A 22,612-nucleotide genomic window follows, 5' to 3' on the forward strand; every position below is an offset into this window, starting at 1 on the left:
GCAAACTGTGTGTGAGTTTAGAGATAATTGTCCGAGCCTCAGTCTGGATGTGTGAAAGGTGACAGCTCTGCTTTACTTAGATTTTTAAAGACACTCCTTTGATGTGTTTTGTCTGGTCTTCTGGTGAAATGGCTTTAATCCCGTTGTAGGGGAGATAAATTTGATCCCAGCCTGCGGTAAAAGTAATTAAGACGGTGGGATGTTGCAGAGCAGAGGGGGGTAGATCCCTCCCTTCCCCTGAGCTGATTGTACTCTGTGCATCTACAGCCACATAAAGTTCTCCACCGCTCATCCATTCAGTTCTCCTTTTGAGTTATAAACACAGTGTGTTGCACCAGCATACTGTACCTCTGCTGCTTCTGTTTTATCCTGTCCTTAAAGCCCTTCTGCAGCCCTTCTTTCGCACCCTGGACCTATAGAGCAACAGAGGAGATTAGCATCAGATGAGAAGAAAGTGTCCATCTTTCAGTCAGACAGCGTTATCGTGTCGCCGCACTAAACTATGTTAACTTTAGTGGCGAGGTGACATTTCCATTAACCTCGGTGGGGGGGGGGGCAAACTGAAACAAGCACATTCTCCACTCTGCTATGTGTCCATGGCGACAACACTGCCGCGGAGAGGGAAGTGTGGCGCGCGCGCGCCGCGGCTGCAACACCAGCCGATCGCGTTGAAGATCTGAGAAATGTCTGTTCCTTTTAGCGAAGCCGCTACTCACTGTCCACTGGTGGGAGTGTGCGCTGTCTTACCGCAGCACTTTCAGGGCTGTTGTACAGGAATGTCTCTCCGTAGGGAGCGATAGGCGTCAAGGCTCTTTGAAGTGGAGCTAAAGAGGACACAGAGACATAACACAATGGCGGTATTGTCACAAGGCGCTGTGTGAAAGCCCACAGTATGAAAGGAAACAGCTTAACTGGATTGTTCAGGTTGTGTTTTAAGTCACTCAGATGTTCCAGTGTCCTTTGATTAAACTATGTCACTGATGTGAATAAATGCATCCGGCCTTGATCCATGTAAGCAATTAAATGTTGTTATGAGCAAGTCTGTCTCTGCTTTTCCCACCCAGCTGGGAGCGCCATCCTCCTCAGCCGGCCTGAAACAGACGCAGCCCCTGCCAAGACCATTTCTCTGACTCGGCTCCATCGGGGGACCGCGGCCGCTGGTCGGCGGAGGCGAAGATGAAGAAGAGGAGCGGAGAGAGTCTGGCCAGACACTATTAGTCTGGAGACCCCGGGCCACCCTGCGTGGGCCGCTGCCTGTCACTGTGAAAAATGACACCGCCCTCTCCTGAGGATTGTGAGGGCCAGAAGATGCCGCCACAGGGCTTGGACACACACACACACACACACACACACAGACACTGGCGGAGGAACAGATCGGCGCGCCGACAGAAGCGTACAAAGATTAAAACACCGGCGGACACATAAAGACGCCCCGAGACAAACACAGACATGAAAGGATGGACGGCGAAATAATCAAACTCTCGGACTCCTGATCCCGCTTTTCAAAGCCGTGCAGACACACACACACACACACACACACACACTTCCAGACAACGCACACCATTTCACAAGGGCACAAAGGGCATGTACGGGGCTTGGTAAGCTTTATGAAGGGGTCAGTTTACTTGATTATAGAATCCACTCCAACACAGAGGCCCTCCCTGGACGGGCTCGGCGGGCGGATTGCGACCATCAATCATCATCTATCCGTCGACCTTCTGGCCACTCTCGAGTTCCTCCGGGGTCTTGCCGGACGCCACCGTACTCAATTCTTGTCTGATTCCCTCCAATTCTTCCCTCACTCGCCGCGTCTCCCGCTCCTGCCTTTTTTTTGTTTCTTTCAGCCGACCATGTAGCTTCTTTATCTGCTCCTGACCAGACTCCGTCAAGTCGCAGTCCAGGAAGCGACCGGGACGCAAGCCATCAGCTCGGAGTTAGCGGAGAGATTGATACCGCCGCGAATGAGGAGCCGTGTCTTTTAAGTCGCGGAGTTACAGGTCACTTTGTTATTATCACTTGTTTGTGACACTTGTATACCCATAGAGGACACGCAGCCGCCGCCGCCGCCGCCACGGCGCGAATCCAAATCAGCGACCAAACACTTTATTATTTCAGTCACTTGCTCAGTGAATGTAGAAGCGAGGAGGTCAAGAAAAAGACAAGACGAAAGAAGTTCTTCTTGTGTTTTTCGTCCTTGTTATTCATAATGATGTGAACAAAAGGTGCTGCTGCCATTATCACATTGATTATTATTGTCATCGCGGGTTTACAAGTTCACTACAGCAGCAGTCAACACAGCCTGCAGCCTCAAATCAAGACTGAAAAGTAGTTTGGCTGATCATGTGACTGAAATGAAGCGATTAAGATATGAAAATGCACCACTACATACATTCTGAGAGCCCTAGACGGTCCGGATGACAATCACAATGTGAAGGAAAACAACAAAAAGGGAGATTTTTCTAAAAAAAAAAATAAAGTAAATAACTATTTGGAAGTATCTACTTGTTTGAAGCCTCTGACAATAAAGTTCAGGTCCTGCAGAGACCTACACAAAGTCCCGACCTCAATCCTGTGGAAAGTTTGTGAGCTTAAGAGAAAAAAAACAACCGTGAGCACAGAGGTCAATAAATCCGGGCTTGGCTACATCGGCTGTCAAGAAGAATAAACCAAAAATCTGACTTACCGAGAGAGTTTTGTACACAGCTACCTGGAATGGATGAGCCAAGCCAACCAGTTTAAAACACTACCAAATAACAACCAAGTGTGTGTGAGTGTGAACTCCTGACCCCCTGAAACTGACTAAAGTAAAAAAAGGCCTGAAACCCAACAACTTTTTAGACACTTTACTTAAAAAATATCCAGATAAGTTAATAAATCGAGAAAATTTAGACATTATGTCAAATACTAAAACATTAAATCAGCAAAATCCCCAAACCGACTCCAACTGAAATAAAATTTAACAGAATTTCAGCCTTTTTTTGCACTTAAACTTCCATCCATCCATCTTTAAAACGGCTTTCTCCAACTTCAGATTACAGAGCAAAGAGGGAAGAAGGAACAAACTCCTGCACATTCAGATAAAGCGAGCAAACAGCATACAGAGAAGCCGCGAAGCAAAACCCGGAGGCGGCAGAACTAACTGTGTGACTCAATTACGGCGGCGCCTGGTTCTCATAGACGCTTGAATATTCTTGTGCTGCAGTCGGACGTGGTGAGAGAGAGGATTCCACGCCAAAAGTCCAGAAATAAGCCCAAGACACGATGTGAAGGAGAGTAGATGCGAGAGAAAAATGCATTATTATTCGGAAAAAAAACTAATCTGAAACATTCACAGATCAAAACGTACATTTTTAGAACTAAATTTACTGAAAAAGAAATTTAAATTGGCAAGATTGGAGTCAGAATCTTACATCGTGATGTCAAATATAACTGAACGGAATTTAGCAGACAGATGAACAAATGCATACCTTTAGGGAACACTGCGTGTTGTTTATGATAATGAATAATGTTCATCAATTGTCCTGATTATGACTGATTATAACGGCATTTTTTCTGCTTCCTGCTGTAAGGAGGCTCCGCTGCTGTGGAGCAGTAAAGTTTCCTGATGCATCCGCCGCACCGGGCGAGAAGTCGGCTTGTAAATCCCCACTTTGTGAAAGTTTTCATTAGTTGTAACCACAGCACAACCACACGCGCCAAATAAACACCATTAATCTTTTAGTATATACCAGTGCGCACACAGAACATTGCAGGATCAGCTCAGTAAGGAACTGAGAAACATGGAGAATGAAATGAAGGCAGGATTAAAAGTATTGATTGGTTTTTTTGGAATTTATCAACTGCTCTTCAAAACTTGGCTAAATCATAAGTGTCACAGTTGTTTTCATCGTATTTCCGATCTTTGCTTAGAGTGAATGTTAAAATAAAGATTGACCTGGATTTGTGTAGATTTCCGTTATAACTACAGGCTGACCCGTTTCAATACGGCAATAAACACATAAATCTTCCAGAGAGGAAGTGTTGATTGTGCATGTTTGGGCGCACGTCCCATTCTTCGAACGAAGAATTCGTTCTTAGAACGAATTTAACTCGGAAATGGACGCATTTCAGCATGTTAGGATTACAGGGTTGAGACGGATACCACCACCGACAATGATTAGTGTTTCATTCGATACATATTTCGTTATTGAAGCGTCTGCGCTGCCCGCTGAGCGACCAAAAGAGCAGTTTTCTCCATGAGGTTTCACTTTGGAAAATAAGAAAGAAAGAAAAAAAAAAAAAACAATTCAGCAGGAGAAAGGAGAGCAGCGTGTTAATTAAAATTCTGCCAGCTCTCAGCAGCCAGTTTTGATTGAATACAACAATCGCTCAGTGAAACTGCGCCACACAGTCCTCCGTCGCTCCGAATCCCGTCTCGGAATAAACTCTTCAAATAAGAATGATACGTGGAGTAGTGCCTCGGCTAGGCCTCGCTGTGAGGGGAGCGCCGGCTCCCCGATCCCCTGCTCTGGGACCACCTCGGCTCCCTCTCTTCCTTCCTGTGTATCCATCTCCTCCTCCACTTCACCGTCTCGCCTGTTCTCTCTCTCTCAAGTCTTGTTCCATGCAGAGAGAAAGTTGGGAAAAAAAAAACACAAAAAAAAAAAAACACAAGGCCTGCTGGGGGAACGCTGCGGCAAAAGCTGAGAGAGTGGGAAATGGAGGGAAAGCTGTTGATTGGTTGCACGGCGTGGTCAAACGTGGTTCCAGAAAGGATGAACGTTAACACACTTTCACACACACACACACACACACAACGCCGGCGTCACAGGAAAGTGTCCCAAAGTCCTGGAAGAGGCAGAGGCAGCAGCTGGGGAGGGATTCAAACACACATTTTTGAGCGTTGCTCGCAAAGTTAAACAACTTGCGAAGAAACTCGGGAGAGCGGCGCGGCAGAAATACACACACACACACACACACGGTTTTCTCAGGGAAAGGGACGAGGCGTGCGAGGGAGTGTATTCCCTGCGAGATAAGCACCTCGAATCGGGGGGACGGCAGCGTTTCCCACGACACAGCGGCAGCCCTCACCTCCCCCCCCCCCCCCCCCCCCCCCCACTCCTCCTCACGCACCACCCCTCATCTCCTTCTCCCTACTTTCATCCGGGCAAACAAGTGCACCGCCGACTCCGCCGCCGAATGAAATATTCATGGCGGAGATAAAGCGGATGCAGCTGAAAGGCTGTGTGTACCTTTCTGTATGCCGTTTGCACCGGTGGGACCTTCGGAGCCGGTTAGGTGTTCGGGGCTGGTTGTTTGCGCTGGTGGTGCGCTCCTGAAGGAGGAAGGAAAATAAGTGGATTAGAGCCACCAGTGCAGCACGTAGGAAATATAAGAAAAAAAAAGAAAGAAAAAAATGAAGGTAAACCCTGAAAACGGAAAGTCCTTCAGAAGAGAGATGTAGAACTTTGAAAGTTAGTTTCGCAGTTCAGAAGCACAACAACATATAGAGGGAGCGCTTTTAATGCATGTCGACTGCAGAGCCGGATATGAAACCGGAGGCCTCGGGTGCTCCATCAGCGTCAATCCGAAAATCAGACGGAAGGGGTTTGTTTTTAAAATTCACGCCATGGCAGCGGGGAAGCGTCTCCGAGAGCTTCTCACACTCACCGCTCTCACTTGTTTGATTAGTTTCCAAAAACTGTTTTGAAACTAACAAAAAAAAAAAAAAAGTTCAACTTCCTGCTTAAAGGAATAGCGCTGGGATTCTTTCTCTCACAGCAAATTTGATGAGAAAATGAGTATAAGAACGTTTTTTTTTTACATAAGATATTGCTTCGGATTTTAGATATTGAAATGTGGTGGAATCAGATCGAACGGAGGTCAAATCGATGCCTTGAGGAGTTTTTAAAACATGGTGCGGGATGAGACTGGCGGTGAAAGCTGTGGGTCCGACGGAGGCCTTTTCCAAGGAACTCCCAGCCAGTCCAAACGTTTGACATCATAACAGAATATGGATGTTCTGTATGATTTTTTCTTTCAACTTTTTAGTTATTTAGAACAACATGTGAGATTTAGGTCACAAACCTAATTGGATAAATGACACATAATAGTTATTATTATTGACTTAAAGACATCTGACATTAAGCACTGTGAAAGAGCAAAGGTGAGGTCAATTACATGAATGTGTGTCAATCGTTCCATCAAACAACAATAAAGCAGATAAAGCAGACTGTAATTAGAAGAACTCAGCAGGCGCGTCCTACCTGTCCTGAAGCAGTGCTGCGATCTGACTGGGGATTTCAGGAACCGGCCGGTGCCTCAGCCGGTAAGAGCGAGTCAGTTTTGGTCCTTTAGGACCCTTGAGAATTTCCTGTCCCTCATATATTGAGTTTTCAACCATTTCACCATGAAAGCCACTTTCGTCTTCGGTCACCGAGTAGAGAGGTTCTTCCACTCCGGTGCTGGAAGGCGTCGGGCCTTCTGCGGATATCTCCCAGTCTGAAGGTATTTCAGAGGCAGAGAAAGACTCATCACTGCTGCTGCCACCGCTGCTGCTGCTGGTGTGTGTGGACAGTGGGATGCTGGGATATGCAGCCAGAGACGTCTGTCTGTTCCGAATGTTACGAGGAGCCGGCTGAGGCAGAGCGGCATGTCTGCTCTCCGGCAGGTCCTCAGCTTCATCTGTTCCCAGTCCTGCTCCTGGAGGTAAAGTCTGACTCCCCTCCGATTCACACTCCGTCCTTTCGTTTGGAGGCGGATGCTGAAACGACGCCCCTCTCTTTATGTCTTTCAGAAAGATGTGTCTCGGGTGTGGCAACGGCTTCCGGCGCGCATTTCTACTCCCCGGGCTTTTGTCGTCTTCCTCTTCACTCTCCTGCTTCACCCCCAACGCTTCCAGACTCCGGAGGATTCTTCTGCGGTGGCCTGTGGGAAGAACCCTGAGCATCAGAAGGCGATCCTCCGTCAGGTCCTTGCAGTCTTTCAGGAATCGGTAGCCTCCCTGCTGGAAACAGGAGGTGTACTGGGTCAGGCGGAGGTTGGACAGCCACTCCGCAATTTCGGGGCAGGATTCCGGAGGCTCCAACATGGTTCTCTAGCCCCACATCAGGAAGAGCGCATGAAGAAAAGTCCAGATTTACACTGTAGAGAGAGACACAGAAAATAAGATCCAATTACTTTCTCATGGATTTCACGTCAAGAATTTTCCAGTTTCCAAAAAGCTGCTAAAAAAAAAGTGCATGTACTCTAAATTTGGCAGTGAGAAAGGAAACATGACAGTCAACATAAGCAAGCTCATTGCAACACTCCAGAACGAAGAAGCAGGAAGCAGCAATACATATGGTGAAACAGCAGCGATGCCACCACAATAACCTCAATAGTCAGGTAAGTTACCCTGTAAACTGATCAATTTGAATTGATTAAAAGTGAGAAGTAATGCAGCCTCCCCCTCTCTGCACACTATAAAGTAAACCAGGTTTTCAAATTTACCTTTAAAATTTACAATGTCAGAAACTCACCAATGGCAAATCATTGCTCATGTGTTTGTTGGCGTTTTTATTTTTTTCCTTCCTCTTCTTTTCAAAGTCGGGCACTAATGAAAACATAATGCTTGCAGAGCCGCTCACCCACGGCCTCATTTCACACTTCAGAGTTGAAAAACACCAGCGTCAACCTACTGCTGTGTCCACTTCTCCTTTGGGCTGTAAACCTGCAGCGTGCAGAGGACCTGAAGTGTTACTTCTGCTTTCAAGTGAAGCACAACATCTACTGGCCGAAACATGCGAACGCTCACTGGATCAGACGTCGGTCGGCTTACCGTGAGCACCAACTAATTTCCTGTGGTTTCGTGCAGGGAGCTGCATTACACAATCATTTTCTGGGTACAGTTTTGTTGATGTTCATCTGCTGATATTATTAAGCCTTGGTTCACACTTTACAGTATGTTACTTTCTCTGACTGACCTAAATGTTTCAGTGTATGCAAAACGTAAGTGGCTGTATTTCCTCTGAATTTAAACAGAGGCTGTGGCGACCCGCAGTATTCAGTGGAACACTGAGAAATCATTTCTGCAAGTGGATCAATAAAGTAAGTTAGATTTTTAGGAAAAAAAAAAAAAAAGAGGGAGAGAGAGAGATCCAACAGTTAACCAACCCACCTGAGGGCTGCTGCATTAGCACGCAGGGGCCTGCATGGGTTCACAGCAGAAAAGCTTGCCAGCGCATTATGACCTGACCTGCACCGCATCCCTGCCTTTTAGCACTCGCACACCCACTCACAGACAGACAGCAGCAAACGGCGCGCTACAAAGCGCCGCACACACGCTCGGCAAACATAATCAAAGGGTTGGATATAGGAGTTTTGGTCTATGGCTGCTTGCCCAGTGTGGGAGACCACAGACGGCGCGGATCAATAGCAGAGAGCAAGAAGACAACTTCAATAGATTAACAGCTTTCACATCGTCCTCGCTCTCTCTCTCTCACACACACAGGTATGAAGTCTCACGTGAAGACACAGTGAGTGCTCAGCAGTGTGTTGTCTCTTTTCCAGAAAGCTCCACAGGGAAGGCAGGTATGTGACTGGATGTGTCACCCACATTCATACCTCATCCCTGGGCCACAGGTATGGTTACACAGAGCAAGCAGTGAGTCACAGCAGCATTCACGCCCCTGCATGCACGCTCACCTCGCCACCTCATACTTCTACATATCCCTCTGCCAACCACGTTGAACAAAGTCCAAATTATATCTTCTTCCTGTTTGCAGAAAATGTACCTGTGTGTCATCTACTGACCTGGATATGAAGTCAAAAGGATCTTTAAACACATTTGGTTTAGGAAATCAAGAATTAGCTCTGATTGAAGAGTTTTCATTGGAACAGAAGCAACAGAAGCTTGCACGTGTGAGATTGTGTGTTTACACTTCAGGGAAGAAAGCATTGCGCCACTATATCGTAATGTAAGACATTGCAGTACCTTCACATTCTCACATTTAATCTAACATGCTTAAAAAAAAACTCAGTTGGGGATCTTCAGCGTTGCGTAAAAAGCTTTACAAAAAAAAAAAAAAAAACATTATATTACCTCCTTTAATCGCTTCATGAGTTGACGCACAAGCTGCAGCGCGTCTGTTCGTTTGTTCAACTCACCTGCGGGTTGGAAACAGCGGGGAGCCTCGCAGGTCTGATCCGCGCACCTTCTACGCGTTCCCCCCTCCAACCAGCCGCTTCACACGGTCACATTTCAGGCCACGGTGACTTTCTGTTTGACTGGCTGGCTTCACAGTCAGCTCTGTTTCCGTTGTTGAGCGTAACGTCCACGCCCATCGGAGGAGCAGAGGACAGTGTAGCAGCAGAAGCAGAAGCCACCTCGCTCCGCTGCTCTGCAGCCTCCAAAAAGAGCGCGGCTCCACGCGCCCGAGCGCGCGGCGACCAGCAGGGCTGACAGAGAGGCAGCTGGTGGCGAGGACAATGTGAAATAAACGTATTTTTTGAGGCACGTCAGAATAAAAATAAAACAGAGAACAGAAAAGTGGAAGGAAAGTTGCGGTGTTTGGTTGGGAGGACTGACTTGTCCTAACTTGATCTGGAGGCCCGCAGGTTATGCATTCAACACAAGCAGGAATGCAGCTGGATCCACGTTTTTTTCTTCTTTTGGTCTGAAGTGATCCATGCAGTATTTTTAATTAAACTGGCCAACTTGCTTTAATTTGATATTTTCTGATATCACTTTCATAAATTTATGTTTTCTTTTTTCAATTTGCAGAAAAAAGCATGTCTTGAGTCACAGAGTGGAATTTTTTTTTTTTTTTTTTTTAAATGAGTTCTTATTTTTAAATTTTCCTGTTAGGTCAAAACTTATACAACTACATTCAAAAACTCTAAGCTCTGTCTCTCTCTTTCTCTCTCTCTCTCTCTCTCTCTCTCTCTCTCTCTCTCTCTCTCTCTCTCTCTCTCTCTCTCTCTCTCTCTCTCTCTCTCTCTCCCTCATACCCATTCATATACATATACACGTTTGAATAAACCCCTTGCAGGAAGTAGAATAAAACTATGATATAGCAAAATTATTTAACACGAAACTCAAATAATGTTATGGACTAAAACTATTTACAGAACGAGGTTTATCATTTCAAATTTCATTGGATCAATAAATAATGCAATCAAACTTATGAGTTATATATAATATATATGTAGAATTATTCTTATTGTATTGGTTTTGAGGGAGGATTAAAAAAAGTATTTACAGTGAGGTGTAATTCCACTTTCAGCCACATGATGGAGACAAAGTGCTGTATTGCTGTGGCCTGAATGTGGAGACGCATTGATTTAGCAGGAAGATGATAGAAAACAGCATGAAAAAGTCGCTGAAGTTTGTTCAGAAGCTGTCAGAAAAAGGTCCTCATATTGTTCATGTGAAGTCATTGACACACCAGAATAGTTTGAAAGGAATAGAGATATTTCTGATTGATTCTGTAGGGAATGCATTTATTTGGCCAGATTGTTTAACTAACCAAAACATCTTCCCATGTTCACAGACACTTTCACATTTTTTTTTTTATTTCAATACCACAAAATCTGCTGTACTTTTGTTCATAGTGAGCTGGAATCAGTTCCATTTCCCGGTGACCCCGAGATGGATAAAGGATGCAACCAGCTCATCAAAGGCCAAATGTAGGCATACAATCAAACAGCCATATTCTGATCTATGTGCAAATTGGATTTACCAATCACCCTCAGATGCATGCTTTCAGATTGTGGGAAGAATGATGGAGAAAACCCATGTATGAGGAAAACATGCAGACTCAGGGTAGAACTGGGGACCTCTCACTGTGAGATGAGGGTCCTACAGCAGTGTGCATTCCTCTTTGTAACTCTTCATTTCACTGCTGCACATGTCTTTTCCTTTTATGTTATGCACAAGCAGTGGTTGAATGTTCTGCTGACTACTGAAAGTTGTAGATATTTTTTCACTTCTTTCCATGATGGTGTCTGAGTACAGAAAGCTTCACAGGAAACCCACAAAATCACATGCAACACAGAGGTTGTGTTGCATGTGATACAGTGGTATTATTAGCATGAGTGGAGGTGAATTGGGGCATTAGGACATTCACTGAAAAACAAACCGTGTGCTGTTAAAAAACAATGTGATTTTTAAAAACTGAACAGTGTATTTTTAAACTGTGGATTATACGGAGTTTAAGTACTCGCATCTTTTTACTATCTGGACGTACAGGCAGTAAAATGAGTGACAGAACAATAAGAGATGTCCGGAGGACAGCACTCTGTCTTGCTGTGAATCTCTTGTTGTGTGGCTCGTCTTTTGTCCCCGCTGCCACGCCTCCAGGGGTCGCCTTGACAACATGTTTTACTGCTGGCAGCCATATAAATCCAGGATTGGCTCCTGTAAACTGGGATAGCTGTACACAGGAGCGCTCCAGTGCCAAGGACACAGTGAACCAGGGGGGGGCTTGAGCTTCAAATCTTCAAAGAGGTACACAAGTCGTGCAACTTTCTTGTTAGAAAACTGCAATTTGTGATTAATATAGATAAGCTGCATTTGTCATGAGCAAATTGGAACCAAAGAACTTGCCAGATCCAAGGCTTCCAACTTTCATCTTTTGTATTTTCCAGCTCGGCATGGACCAAAAATCTGCATGCCAATCAGCAGATGGGTTGAAGGAAAGCCTCCTCATGGCACAATGACTGAGAACGCTCAGTTCATCCCTTCAGCTGAAGCTGCTCGGGAGTTTGAAGACGTCAGACGCCACGGAGATGTTGATAAAGGTCAAACAGAAGAAGAGATGTTCAGCGATGCAGAGGACAAAAGAAAGGATGAAAGGAAAACAAGTGTCCTCGAGGAGAGAGAGTGCAAGCAGAAGCTTCTGGGAGTGCTGGGCGAGATGAATGCTGTTCATTCAGATAGACTCACAGTTTGGAGAGGAACCCTCCGAGAGTGTGCCGCCCTGCTCCAGACGTCTCCAGCAGATGGTGATCCATCTCCATCAGGTATGCATCAGTATTCATCTTGCAGCCATTCATCTGACATTTAAGAGGGCTTAAATTTTGAAATCCATAATCAGGATGCCACGGCATTATCCGCGCACCACTCTGAGGTATTCTCCTCTCTCTGAAAGGAAATTAGCCTCTGGAAAATGGAGAACATTACGTGAACGCCATGTAATGACAGTGTTGTGACTCTGGCAGTGCACAATTTCTCATCAGTAACTCCTCAGTCAGCACTGCATGGTGATCTTGTTATCACACCATGACCAGGCTTCAATCATTCTCCCAAAACTGTCCAGTCGTGGAGTAATAGTTGTTCAGGGACTACCTTCAAATCTGCTCATTATCATGCTGGTACACTCTGTGACTGTTCTGTTGTGATCTGGTAGTTTTAAGCATCACAACTCCATCATTACCCAGCTGCTAAGTCAGTCACCCAGTCAGAATCACCCTCTCATGAACCGGTAGATGATGAGAAACTGCCCAATATCCCACCATCATCACACAGCCGAACATTACGACTGTGTCCTTAGGCACTTGTCACCCGAAAACTACCTCAAGTCATGGAAACCTGCCCATTATACTGTGGCTACCTTGTAGTTACACTACAACTAACCTGTCTAAATTAATACTAAACCATCCCCATATACATGTAAACACAATTTAATATTATGAGGGCGTTGTGAAAGGTCAGCTATCCATCACCATGTTCTTCAAAACTTACAGGTCAAAGTGGATTTTTATTACACTATTGACATCTTCAAAGACATAAAACATCTGGCCATATGAAGCATGACTTAAGTTCCAGTTTATATTGAAATATAAGCATTTTATGTATTATTTGATTGTGTACTTTGTCAAGCAATTTAAGAATAAGGCAAAATCAAATATAATCAATAACCTTAAAGAGGCGTTCAGCAATGCACTGCTGTAAAATGGCTACTTTGTTTTGATTTTACAGAATCTTCTCTCAGCGATCTCCTTCAATGTGTTGGTGAGGATTTTTTGTCCATCGTGGAAAAGCTGCACTTCATCATTATGAAGCTGGATGCAGCAGTTCTCCAATCATTTACAGAGGAGGTCTCCGGTGTGTGTTCACCACTGCAGGATTCTGCAGACACAAAAAACATTGACAGTGAACCTGATGAACAGGAGGATGAGGATGGAGGTGATGGGAGACGGACAGCTATGTCACCTGACACTGAGCAAACACCGGATTCCACATTCAGCAGTTCTGGCTGCAATAATACGGCAGATAGTGGAAAAGAATTACAAGCCAAAGGTCAATTGAGGGACTTTCTGGAGAAATCCATTCATCCTCAGGCTGATTTAGAGAAGGAGACAGAAAAGGACCAAGAGAGAATTACCGAGGAGAGCAAAGAAGAGAAAAAAGAAGAGACAAAAAGTGACTGGATTACAGTGGGGTAAGGCAGCTAAATCTTTTCTGTTTGCCACAGTGAATCCACAGACTTTTTCTATTCTGTCCGACTTAGAGTGGCTTTAACATCCATTGTATATTTGACCCATAATGGCAGTCAACACCATGTTGTATCATTCTGTTTTTATTTATTCTATTTTATATATTTACAAGGGTTGCGTGCAACTGAAGTAAACTTTGATGACTTGCAACTTTTACATACAACTTAAATTACATTACACAGTATTGTAATTAGTTATCTCTTCCCAGTCCTACACGGAGGTAATCTGTCAGCCTGGACAAACTCTGGAATTCATTATCGCAATTTACTTACATTTTGACCTTTTCTGTACAGCCGGCTGTTTGGCACAATTTACAGCCAGTTAAACACACACATTCATCCAACGGACAAGCAAACTGGGGAAATTCAGATCAGAGAGGAGACGTGTGGAGAAGGTTGACTTTGCCAAGTTCCTCTGCAGTTCAGAAAATTTGACTTGAGAATCTGTCGTACAATAGATGGCAGTGTTGACTCACTTTGCCAGAGATCTGTGTTGGCTGCTCTCTCTGGTTTATTCACGTTGTCTAGATTGGATTCATTTGATAAGTGGTGTTATTATGTATGTAAAACTGCTTCAAGAAATGTCTGTCTATAAGATATGGTCAAGAATGATATTTTTAGGCCTAGAGGTTCTGTAGGGTCACCAAAAACACAGACGTAAAGCATATAAATGCTGTGCTTTGTTTCCTGCTGTTGCTCAAGGTGATGGAGATGGAGCAGAAGATTTTGCTGTAAAAGCTGAAAGAGGCTCACAAGCTTCTGTAGCATGAAAACAACCCTATAATCGACCATTCTTGTGTTTTTCATTGGCACTGTTAGTGCATGTGAGTGAAAAGGAGAGGTGGGCCTATCACGTCAGCAACGTATGGCTGTCTGGAAATGCTGGTTTCGTGTTCTTGGAATGTTTGTCCAATAACAACGGACTCATGTGGAGACACCTAAATCCACCTATATGTGAGACTGACTGAAAAGTAGCCAGTCATTGTTGAGTTGAAGGAATTCTAAGATTTTGGTGAATAGACCCACACGACACATCACAAACCTGTCTTTGAGACGACCTCATGAAAATGGTTTAATCTGCATCTGCTGTTTGCTTTTGAGGTTAGTTTGATTCACATAAATGACAATCGAGTCTTCCTCTATCATAAAATGTACAGGTTTTAACATCTCTATTTCAGGCTCACCGGTCAGGTGCAGGATGCCGACTGCGGAGTACCAGACGCGTGTTTCATCAAAGTGCCTGCGGGCACACATGCAGCTCTGAGATGCGAAGTTGCAGACAGTCTGAGTTGCCTGATGGTGACCGACTCGGAGGAGCTGGTCAGCAGAGTGATCCGAGTCAAAGTTCAGGATGGAAACACCTTTCACTTTCCGCTGACGGTGATTGTGCCTTTTCATGCTCGTTACCGTGGAAACTACAGGGATGTTGCCGTGAAGATGATGGACGAAGAGAGGAGGGTTAGCTACGTCAGTCCTGTTACAACAGAGGGGTTGTACGGAGGACAGAAGGTAACATCATTTGTAATATCTTCAGAGGCATTTAGCTGATTTTACAGTATTTCATGAGTCAGTGACTGCTGAGTAAGATGAGCACTCGTTATATAAATCTTCCCACAAAGTCACATGTGGACCATATTCTTCAATCAATTTCATCAGTTCCGTGTCCAGTTTTCAGACTAATATGAACTGTAATGCACAAATGGTTCTAAAGGAACATTAAAACAAACTCTGCTAAAACCAAATATATCATCTGCATATTAATATTCCATCATTCGGAACTGGCAATCAACAACAAACACAGGACCTCACACAGAGCCTTGTGTTTTTTTTGTTTTGTTTTTTTTCCATAAACAGGTTTTGAATCATGCTTAGAATCCCGCTTCAACAAAAATATGGAATAGTTAACGTATTGCCACTTATCCAGTCTCAAAATCTTTGCACCACAATGTGTGGTATTGGGGATATTCAATGTTAGCATAGGCACAGTTTTTCAAAGACAACAATGTAAATTCAATGAAAAACAACCAGCCAACATTGTGCAATACTGATGCAAGCGATGAATACTGTATCCTTAAAGACTTTACCATAATTATGACTGCTGAAAAATTACTGAATTAGCATGTTCTTGTTGAATTGTGGTTTCTGTTTCATATAGAGCTGTAAGTAAAATGATAAATTCATCTGTCCAATGTAGATCGTTGACTCCATGTTCTATCTCTGGTAGGGCTCGTTTGCAGAGGTGAAGGTGTACTCGCTGGGTCTATTTGCCGTGGTCTCCTGTCTAAAACGGGAAAATTACACCGTTCAAAGGAGGGGTCTGTCACTCAGACTCGTCATGGACCCTCGGATCTGTCTCAACTACCTCCCAGGATCCTTCACTGTGCCTGTGATGGCACAAGCCATGGTACGGACATCTTCGAATCACTCAATCCAAGACACGTCTGGAGTTACGAAAAATACATTAAACAATTAAAACTTTGGAATTGGAATCTGCTCAAGATGCTCTAATTTGAAAATTAAATGATGATAATGACAAAAAGAAAGACAGAAAGGAGGAATGTTCAAAAAAAGGCAAGGAAATGATGGAGAAACAGACCGAGTGTTCTGATTCACAAAGTTGGGTTGTCGCAGATGTTCGCCCTGAGGGAGAGAAATGAACAGCTGTGGCCAATATTTAAATCGACGACCGAGTCCAATCATTTGTGAAAGAGTTCCACTGCGGCAGTTTGTTACTTGATCTTACGTCAAAAACCCTGCAACTCCCAATCTGCACAGCTCTCTTTGATAAAACAACACGCTCTCGGCGAAACTAAAGTGTCAGAGAGAGAGAAAAAAAAAAACTGTTTTCACATCACACAGCATTTCGGTCCAAACGGCTGTCTAAATCATTCAGAACATCTGTCTCCTCGTCTGTCTCAGATTCAGCCGGTGGAGGCCGTCCTCCTGACTGCCGTCAAATCCAGAAATGACGAGTATCGTTCTGTGGCGTCTACCAGCCCGCTGCTCTACCTCACCCACCCCAGATCACAGCCGCTCAGGAGGGCCCTCGCCGTGACGCTGCCGTGCCCTCCCAACCCTGAAAAGAGGAAGAGCCAAAAAGAAAACCAAGACTCCCTCCCCGTCAGTGCCTCCCTGCAGTGGGATCACCGAGTTTCAAACAGAAAAAGGTGGGTTAAACAAGGCTTTTTGTGTTTGTGCAAGTTGTTGCAGAGCTTAATACATGTATTTGACGTGACGAACAGGATCTCGGCTGCTTCGGTGAAGTCGAAGGAGAGGTACAACGAGTCTCTGGCTGTGCTGGGCTCAGTGGAGAAACAGTGGAGGGTTCTGGATCAGGTGTCCGCCAAGAACCAGCAGAATGGACTGGTGTCCTTCGACGTGATGGAGAACTTTGACAGGTATGCCAAGTGTAGACAAGTGTCCACAACAGTGATTCGAACCTCTTTTAAGTTCATTTATTAAAGTTATTTTAAAATATATCTATATTTTGAAATTTGAATAAACACCCTTAGTGCTATTTATGCAATATAAAGCATCTTGAAAAGCATTAAACAGGCTAAAATCGCACCTAATTGATCAGTTCAAGCACAAGAAATCTAAATGTCTGTGGAATTTCTGACTTGATTTCAGTAAAATTTTATCTTTATGCTATGTTTTTCACAGTTCATTGTGCACTCGCATTAAATACAACAGTAGGAAAATGGCTTGTTTGAGCAAGATGGCAAAACGTAGCAGCATCTAGCTCAAAATTGAATATTTGTCAATAATCAGTTTGAAAAAGACGGGAAAAAATGGGTGACTTACCTTAAAAATCTTTACTAAATACTGAGACTCTGGATATTTTTCAAAGCGAAGGTTCTCGAGATTTATTCTTTGGAAACACTTTGACAGACTGAAGCTCTGATTATGTACTTGCTGGAGGAAAAGGTGAAAGTTTTATTTCTCAGCTGGAGCTTGACAGATTTTTCCTGCAGTGTTTCTGCAAACAGAGCCTCAGACACGCAGCACTTAGAGCTAAGACCCCGTGGTGCTTTGTAGATGATTATTAGGAGGGCAAATTCAGCTCTGGAACTAAAAAGGAAATGCTGCCTGAAGCTAAGTAAGAGCAGATGTAACACAGTTTTTTTCTGTCTTGTTAGAAACCTTGCAGGAGTTGAATCGGAATCAAGACAACAGGATCAAAGTATTGAGAAGTTGCGTCGTCATTAGACATAAAAGCCTGGGTGGTTTTCTTTCGAGCAGAAAACAATTTATTTTAAATGTCAGGCTTTTTGAGTGCTTGTTTCAAAGATGTGGGAGAACTAAAGGCCAATTACATCCAGAAGGTAAGATCCAGGTGGTCAAGGTAATCGATAAAGAAGCAATGTAGAGATGTGAAATAAGTGGGATGGTGCAGAAGAATAAACAAAAAGTAACATCAAAATAATCATTTTAATTTGCTCATACATAAAAAGGAAAAATTCAAAATCTACTTGTGTTAAAAGAATAAACTGGGACATGATGAAAATATTGATTTTAATCTTCTCTGTGTCTCCAGCACTCAGATTTGTTTGAATGCCTTCCACAATAAACAGATCACAGCACAAACGGCTAATTTAGGCAGGAGAATCCAAAGCAGCACCGCAGACAGTGCAGACAAAGCCAGGGTGAGTCCCGACGGGCCGCGCTCATTTGCAGCATCATTTACATCCGATCCCCTCCTGATGTGCTCTGGCTCTCGCCCAAGTGAAAGAAAAGCCTGAAAAACAAGTAATAAAGCATCAACTCGGTATTCTTCAGACAGACGTGAAGTGGGCTGGAACGGCCTGGTGTCTCTCACCACGTCTCCCTGCGTGCGCGTCTCCGTGTTGAAGTGGATCAGCCACTGCAGCGGGCTGGAGTAAGTGTGTGTCTTCACCCCGCTGCCCTGAATGCACAGCACCAGCACAGACTTCCTGCTCCCACCACACAGGAGGATGTAGTAAATCCAGCCTCTAACCACACAGCAGAAGGAAGCCTTCTCACACAATGCAGGCGAGTTGATAAGCAGACTGCACATTTTGAAGCCTCTGTTAAACAGTTCACTTATTTGTCTCATTTGTCCTTGTAATACGTTTCAGATTCTCTGAAAAATTTGAAAAATAATTCAAAAGTGAATGTAACTGGAACTTTAATGATTTAATTTAACCATCAAATACTGTAAATAGTCACTGAGTATGTGGAAATGTACCGTTAATGACCATTATTACACAAGTTGCTCAAAATCAAATATATATTTTATCAGTAAAAGCAATGCAAATCTGCAATCAAGACAATTAGAAATCTTATAAATAATGAGTTTTGTACCTTTGCCCTGATATCCAATTTGTAGTTGTTGGCCCAGGATTTGTTTCCAAGGAATAAAAACACCCACATAAAAGGTTGAAAGCACAGGTATCTTGCAGGGATGTTCTTGTTTGATCAAGTAGATGGCTCAGGCTGGAAAGTACACAGAAAGTCATTTTAAAACATTCAAGTTCATTTTTGATTGGACGTAAGAAGTGAAATGTGTCAAACCTCTCAGTGAAGTAGAGCTTCTTCAGCTGGTGTTTGACCACAGAGTTAGACTGACAGAAACAGAGAAATAAACCGTTAGAACGCAGTACACGTACATAAGCAGAAGACAACAGACATACTTGCTCATTTCAGTGTCTTATAATCAATATGTTTAGATTGTACTTTACATTTTTGCTGTTCCTCAAGATGAGTCTGATGAGCGCGTTGGACAGACGCCGGAGATTCTCGGGCTTCTGCGCTGTCCTCAGAGCCGCGTCCACACACTGACCGCCGGCGGTCACCGTCATCAGGAGTCCCCCGACCATGTAGAAGAGGTAGAAGACATTGCCCCTGGTCAACGGGCGGCCAGGAAGATTAGCAGGAATAAAAAAATAAAATAAAACAGAAAAGTTTTGTTGCGTTTTCGATGTCTGCTTACATGACAACAGTGTTTGAAGCCACTGAACTGAGGTTGTTGCAGTGTGAATGAAATTAAACATGTAAAAACTATGTGTTATGTAAATGGGGATTAAAAGTAAAGTTTTCTTACTTGTGGACAATTAGTTTGGGTGAAATTGTCAACATGGACAGCTTTGATCGAAGGTCTGTAGCGAAAATAAATAAATACATTGATTAATGAATAAATTTAGCAGAAAACAACAACAACAAAAAAACCAGCATCCATGAATTTATATCACATGTGACCAAGAAATAAATACTATATAAAAGCAAAAAATGTAGATGTTCAGCATGCTCAGAATGTAAAACAGTATTTATTCTTTATTATAGTATTAATAAAAGATGAGTCTTGAGCCTGTTTTTAAAAGTGTTTCTGGCTGTCAGACGTCACGTATTACGTCATGACCGAAAAGCTGAGTAAAACAGTTTGTTGTAAAGTCTCCTAACATTGCAATCAAGCCCCTAAGCAAAAAGTAAGTCTGTTTAGTTGAATGACGACTTCCTCTCTGTAGTGTTAACTCTTAAATATCAACCTGCTTTAATATTGCCCTTTGGTTCAAACTAAAGATGTAATATAAATGGAATAACTCACCTCACAGCGCTCACCGCTGCTGTGGCTGCTCCTCCTGTTCTTTCGGACTGCTTGAGATCAGATCTGCTTTCCATTCAGACATGTGAAGTCTTACGTGATTTAAAGAGAGAGAGAGAAATGTGGAACACCACAACTTACAGCCAGGCTTAGTGAAAGGCTTTCTTTACATCAGGGGTTTAAGAAAGGCAGGAAGGATAAAAAGAGGTTAAATTCTTTGAATTCCAGGAATTAGTGACAGAACAAACGTAGTATGTTACATGGAAACTATTCGGAAATCATTTGATAAGCAGAAAATAAACACCTCGTTGGACTTTCTACTCTTTTAACCTGTTTCAAAACTAATGTCTGAGCATTAGTGGCTAAATGGACAGATTCTCATTACTTGTGGTCTGTAAACCTTTTTACTTCAAAAGACTTTTATTCCTTATTCAAGCTTAAGTACATTTATTTCCATGTTCAGCAGTCAGTTCATCTTCCTACTTCCTGTGTTCCCCGTTAGACTGCTGGTGGTGCGTCTCCTCGGCCCTCTGCCCCCCGGTGTGCTCGCCTCCCTGGCGGAGGAGCTGGAGGAGGCGGTGTGCTGCCACAGCGTGACCGTGGTCCTGCAGCGGCGGCAGGACGAGCCCCACGCCGTCCTGGTGGCCGCCCTGCCCAGCAGAGACCTCGGCTGGGAGCTGAGCCGACTGCGGGCTCAGGGCTACAGCGGCCCGGCGGAAACCTCGCCGGAGGTCTGCATGCGCGAGGCCGATCAGCTGCTGCTCCGTTTCAGTGGCAACATCACCTCCAAGGGTACCGAGATCCTGTATCCAGATCCATCTGATTCCAGAGTATCTCCCAATCCTACAAGAAAAAAATTTGATTTGTGTTTGAAAAGTGATGTGTTGTAACTGTTTTGAGTTAAAAATAGTTCTTTACACAGAAAAAGAAAAGAGGAAAAAGCCAGAAATCCAGTGTTTAGTCTTTACTCGGTTTAGAAGCGACAGTGAAAACCAACAAAGGACTGACTGTACCAGAAGTCAAAGTTCCAAATATGTGACAAACAGGTTTGTGTTCCTGCAGCTGGCGGCTCCATGAAAGGGGCCCTCGGGCTCCGCTATAGAGGGGATTAATGATATGTTTGCACAGGCAGGGAACACAAAGCAGTGTGATCACAGGTATGTTTGTGTTGACACTTTAATTACTGCTTGAGTGATGTTCTTTCCATGAGATCCGAATCTACCGTGTGTTTATTCACAGTGACAAGGTCTGTTGTTTGGACAGGACTCCGATGACACTTAACTTTTTAAAGCCCTAAAGGCAAACTTTGACTCCCTCTCTGTTTGCTGTATACAAAATGGCATTGATTTAAACAAGTGAGAAACTGATCACTTTTTTTTGTTTTTGTTTTTACAGTTTGTGCTCAAGATGACAAAAACAAGTCTGCACTCCAGCGACTCACCTTCCACAGCCAGAGGAAGAATCACCTCCTGCTGCAGCTGACCGAGGTGGACCCCTTTGGAAACTACAGCTCGCCGCACTACAAGGGCACGCTCCTGTTTCACAAGGTCACCAGAGGTCAGCTGGAGTGGCGAGGGGACGAAGCCGCCCTGAAAGACACAAAACTCCTGGGGGAACCCGTCTGCAAGCTCTCGCTGACCCTGCCGAAGGTGAAGGATTTGAAAGAAAATTCAGCAAATATTCACTCCGGATTAAAGCTTTGTCTTCACACGGCGAGTCTGTCTGATTGCAGAAGGCGAGAAAGACAAATCAGCCAATCACAGCTCGGGTGAAGATGTGCGAAGACTCAGGTTGGTGAAAAAAGTCTTTATTCAAAAAATAAAAAGAATTCTAAAGTTATAAGAAGTAGAATCAATAGTTTTGGGTGTGTTAGTTTGTCTTCTAAAAGCTCTCAATCGTCTCTCGAGCAGATTCCTTGTCGGACTCTCTTCTTCAGTGGTTGTCTGGCGAGCTGTCGGAGGAGGAGCTCCCCCTGCTGGTCGCCTCCCTGCGTCTCCGGCGAAGCGCCGCCCAGATGGCGAAGCTGCGGGCCGGGGACGGCCCGTCCTCCCGGGCGTTCCACATGCTGGCCACGTGGAGGCGGGGGCTGCCCGCCATCCCCCACCAGCCTAAGGCCTCGCAGCTCGCTCGCTGCCTGGCCAAGAGCGGCAGGCCGGATCTGGCCCGGGAACTGCTGCTGAGACAGGCCGCGGGCGCCGGGCAGAGCCCGCGCTAACAGCTCACACTGTGGGTTAAATGGCGTCCAAAGAGTTGGTGGTGGTGGACTAAGATCGAGATTACATGTTCTATCTGTGTATGATCCCACAGTCAGGACCACATGTTACAGAGTGACTCTCTGTCGTACGTCACCGACGCTCAGCTGGGATCTGAATGAATCTATAAAGAGGCAGGTTGAGTTGGCTGTACTGCTTCATGAGATCCACAAGAGGTCAGCATCAGATCGAGCTGAATCACAGCTTTCTGAAGAACTCCAGCCTGAATGAGTGGAGCTGCAGGGCTGATGTGATATGTTTGACAGGCTTAATGAAGACATTTTATCAAGTAGTTGAAGGAAGAAAGAAATTATAGGTTTTTTTTTCCTGTTTTACTGCTG

General features: G+C 44.3%; 2 protein-coding genes across 4 annotated transcripts in view; one reads left to right on the forward strand and one right to left on the reverse strand.

Moving 5' to 3' along the window:
- arap2 (ArfGAP with RhoGAP domain, ankyrin repeat and PH domain 2) overlaps positions 1-9,255 on the reverse strand; it is a 123,682-nt gene extending 114,427 nt beyond the window's left edge. For 2 of the 3 annotated variants that reach the window (XM_030087984.1, XM_030087982.1), the window contains exons 1-5: positions 9,127-9,255; positions 6,246-7,122; positions 5,232-5,314; positions 748-824; positions 349-413 (exon numbers count right to left, since the gene is read on the reverse strand). In XM_030087984.1, coding sequence (XP_029943844.1) covers positions 349-413; positions 748-824; positions 5,232-5,314; positions 6,246-7,069 — 1,049 coding nt within the window. In that variant the 5' untranslated portion in view covers positions 7,070-7,122; positions 9,127-9,255. Of the gene's footprint in view, positions 1-348; positions 414-747; positions 825-5,231; positions 5,315-6,245; positions 7,123-8,664; positions 8,717-9,126 lie in introns of those variants that run through there. The other variant, XM_030087983.1, reaches the window with a different exon arrangement.
- Positions 9,256-11,675: 2,420 nt separating this feature from the next.
- dthd1 (death domain containing 1) lies at positions 11,676-22,362 on the forward strand. Its single transcript, XM_030088422.1, has 10 exons — positions 11,676-11,982; positions 12,941-13,403; positions 14,636-14,966; positions 15,682-15,861; positions 16,377-16,624; positions 16,700-16,855; positions 20,522-20,811; positions 21,415-21,668; positions 21,752-21,809; positions 21,930-22,362. Exons 1-10 carry the CDS (start codon positions 11,676-11,678, stop codon positions 22,232-22,234), a joined length of 2,592 nt encoding a protein of 863 aa, XP_029944282.1. The 3' UTR covers positions 22,235-22,362.
- Positions 22,363-22,612: the final 250 nt, after the last annotated feature.

This window comes from Salarias fasciatus, chromosome 3 (genome assembly GCF_902148845.1).
Source record: "Salarias fasciatus chromosome 3, fSalaFa1.1, whole genome shotgun sequence".
Taxonomy (NCBI): Eukaryota; Metazoa; Chordata; class Actinopteri; order Blenniiformes; family Blenniidae; genus Salarias; species Salarias fasciatus.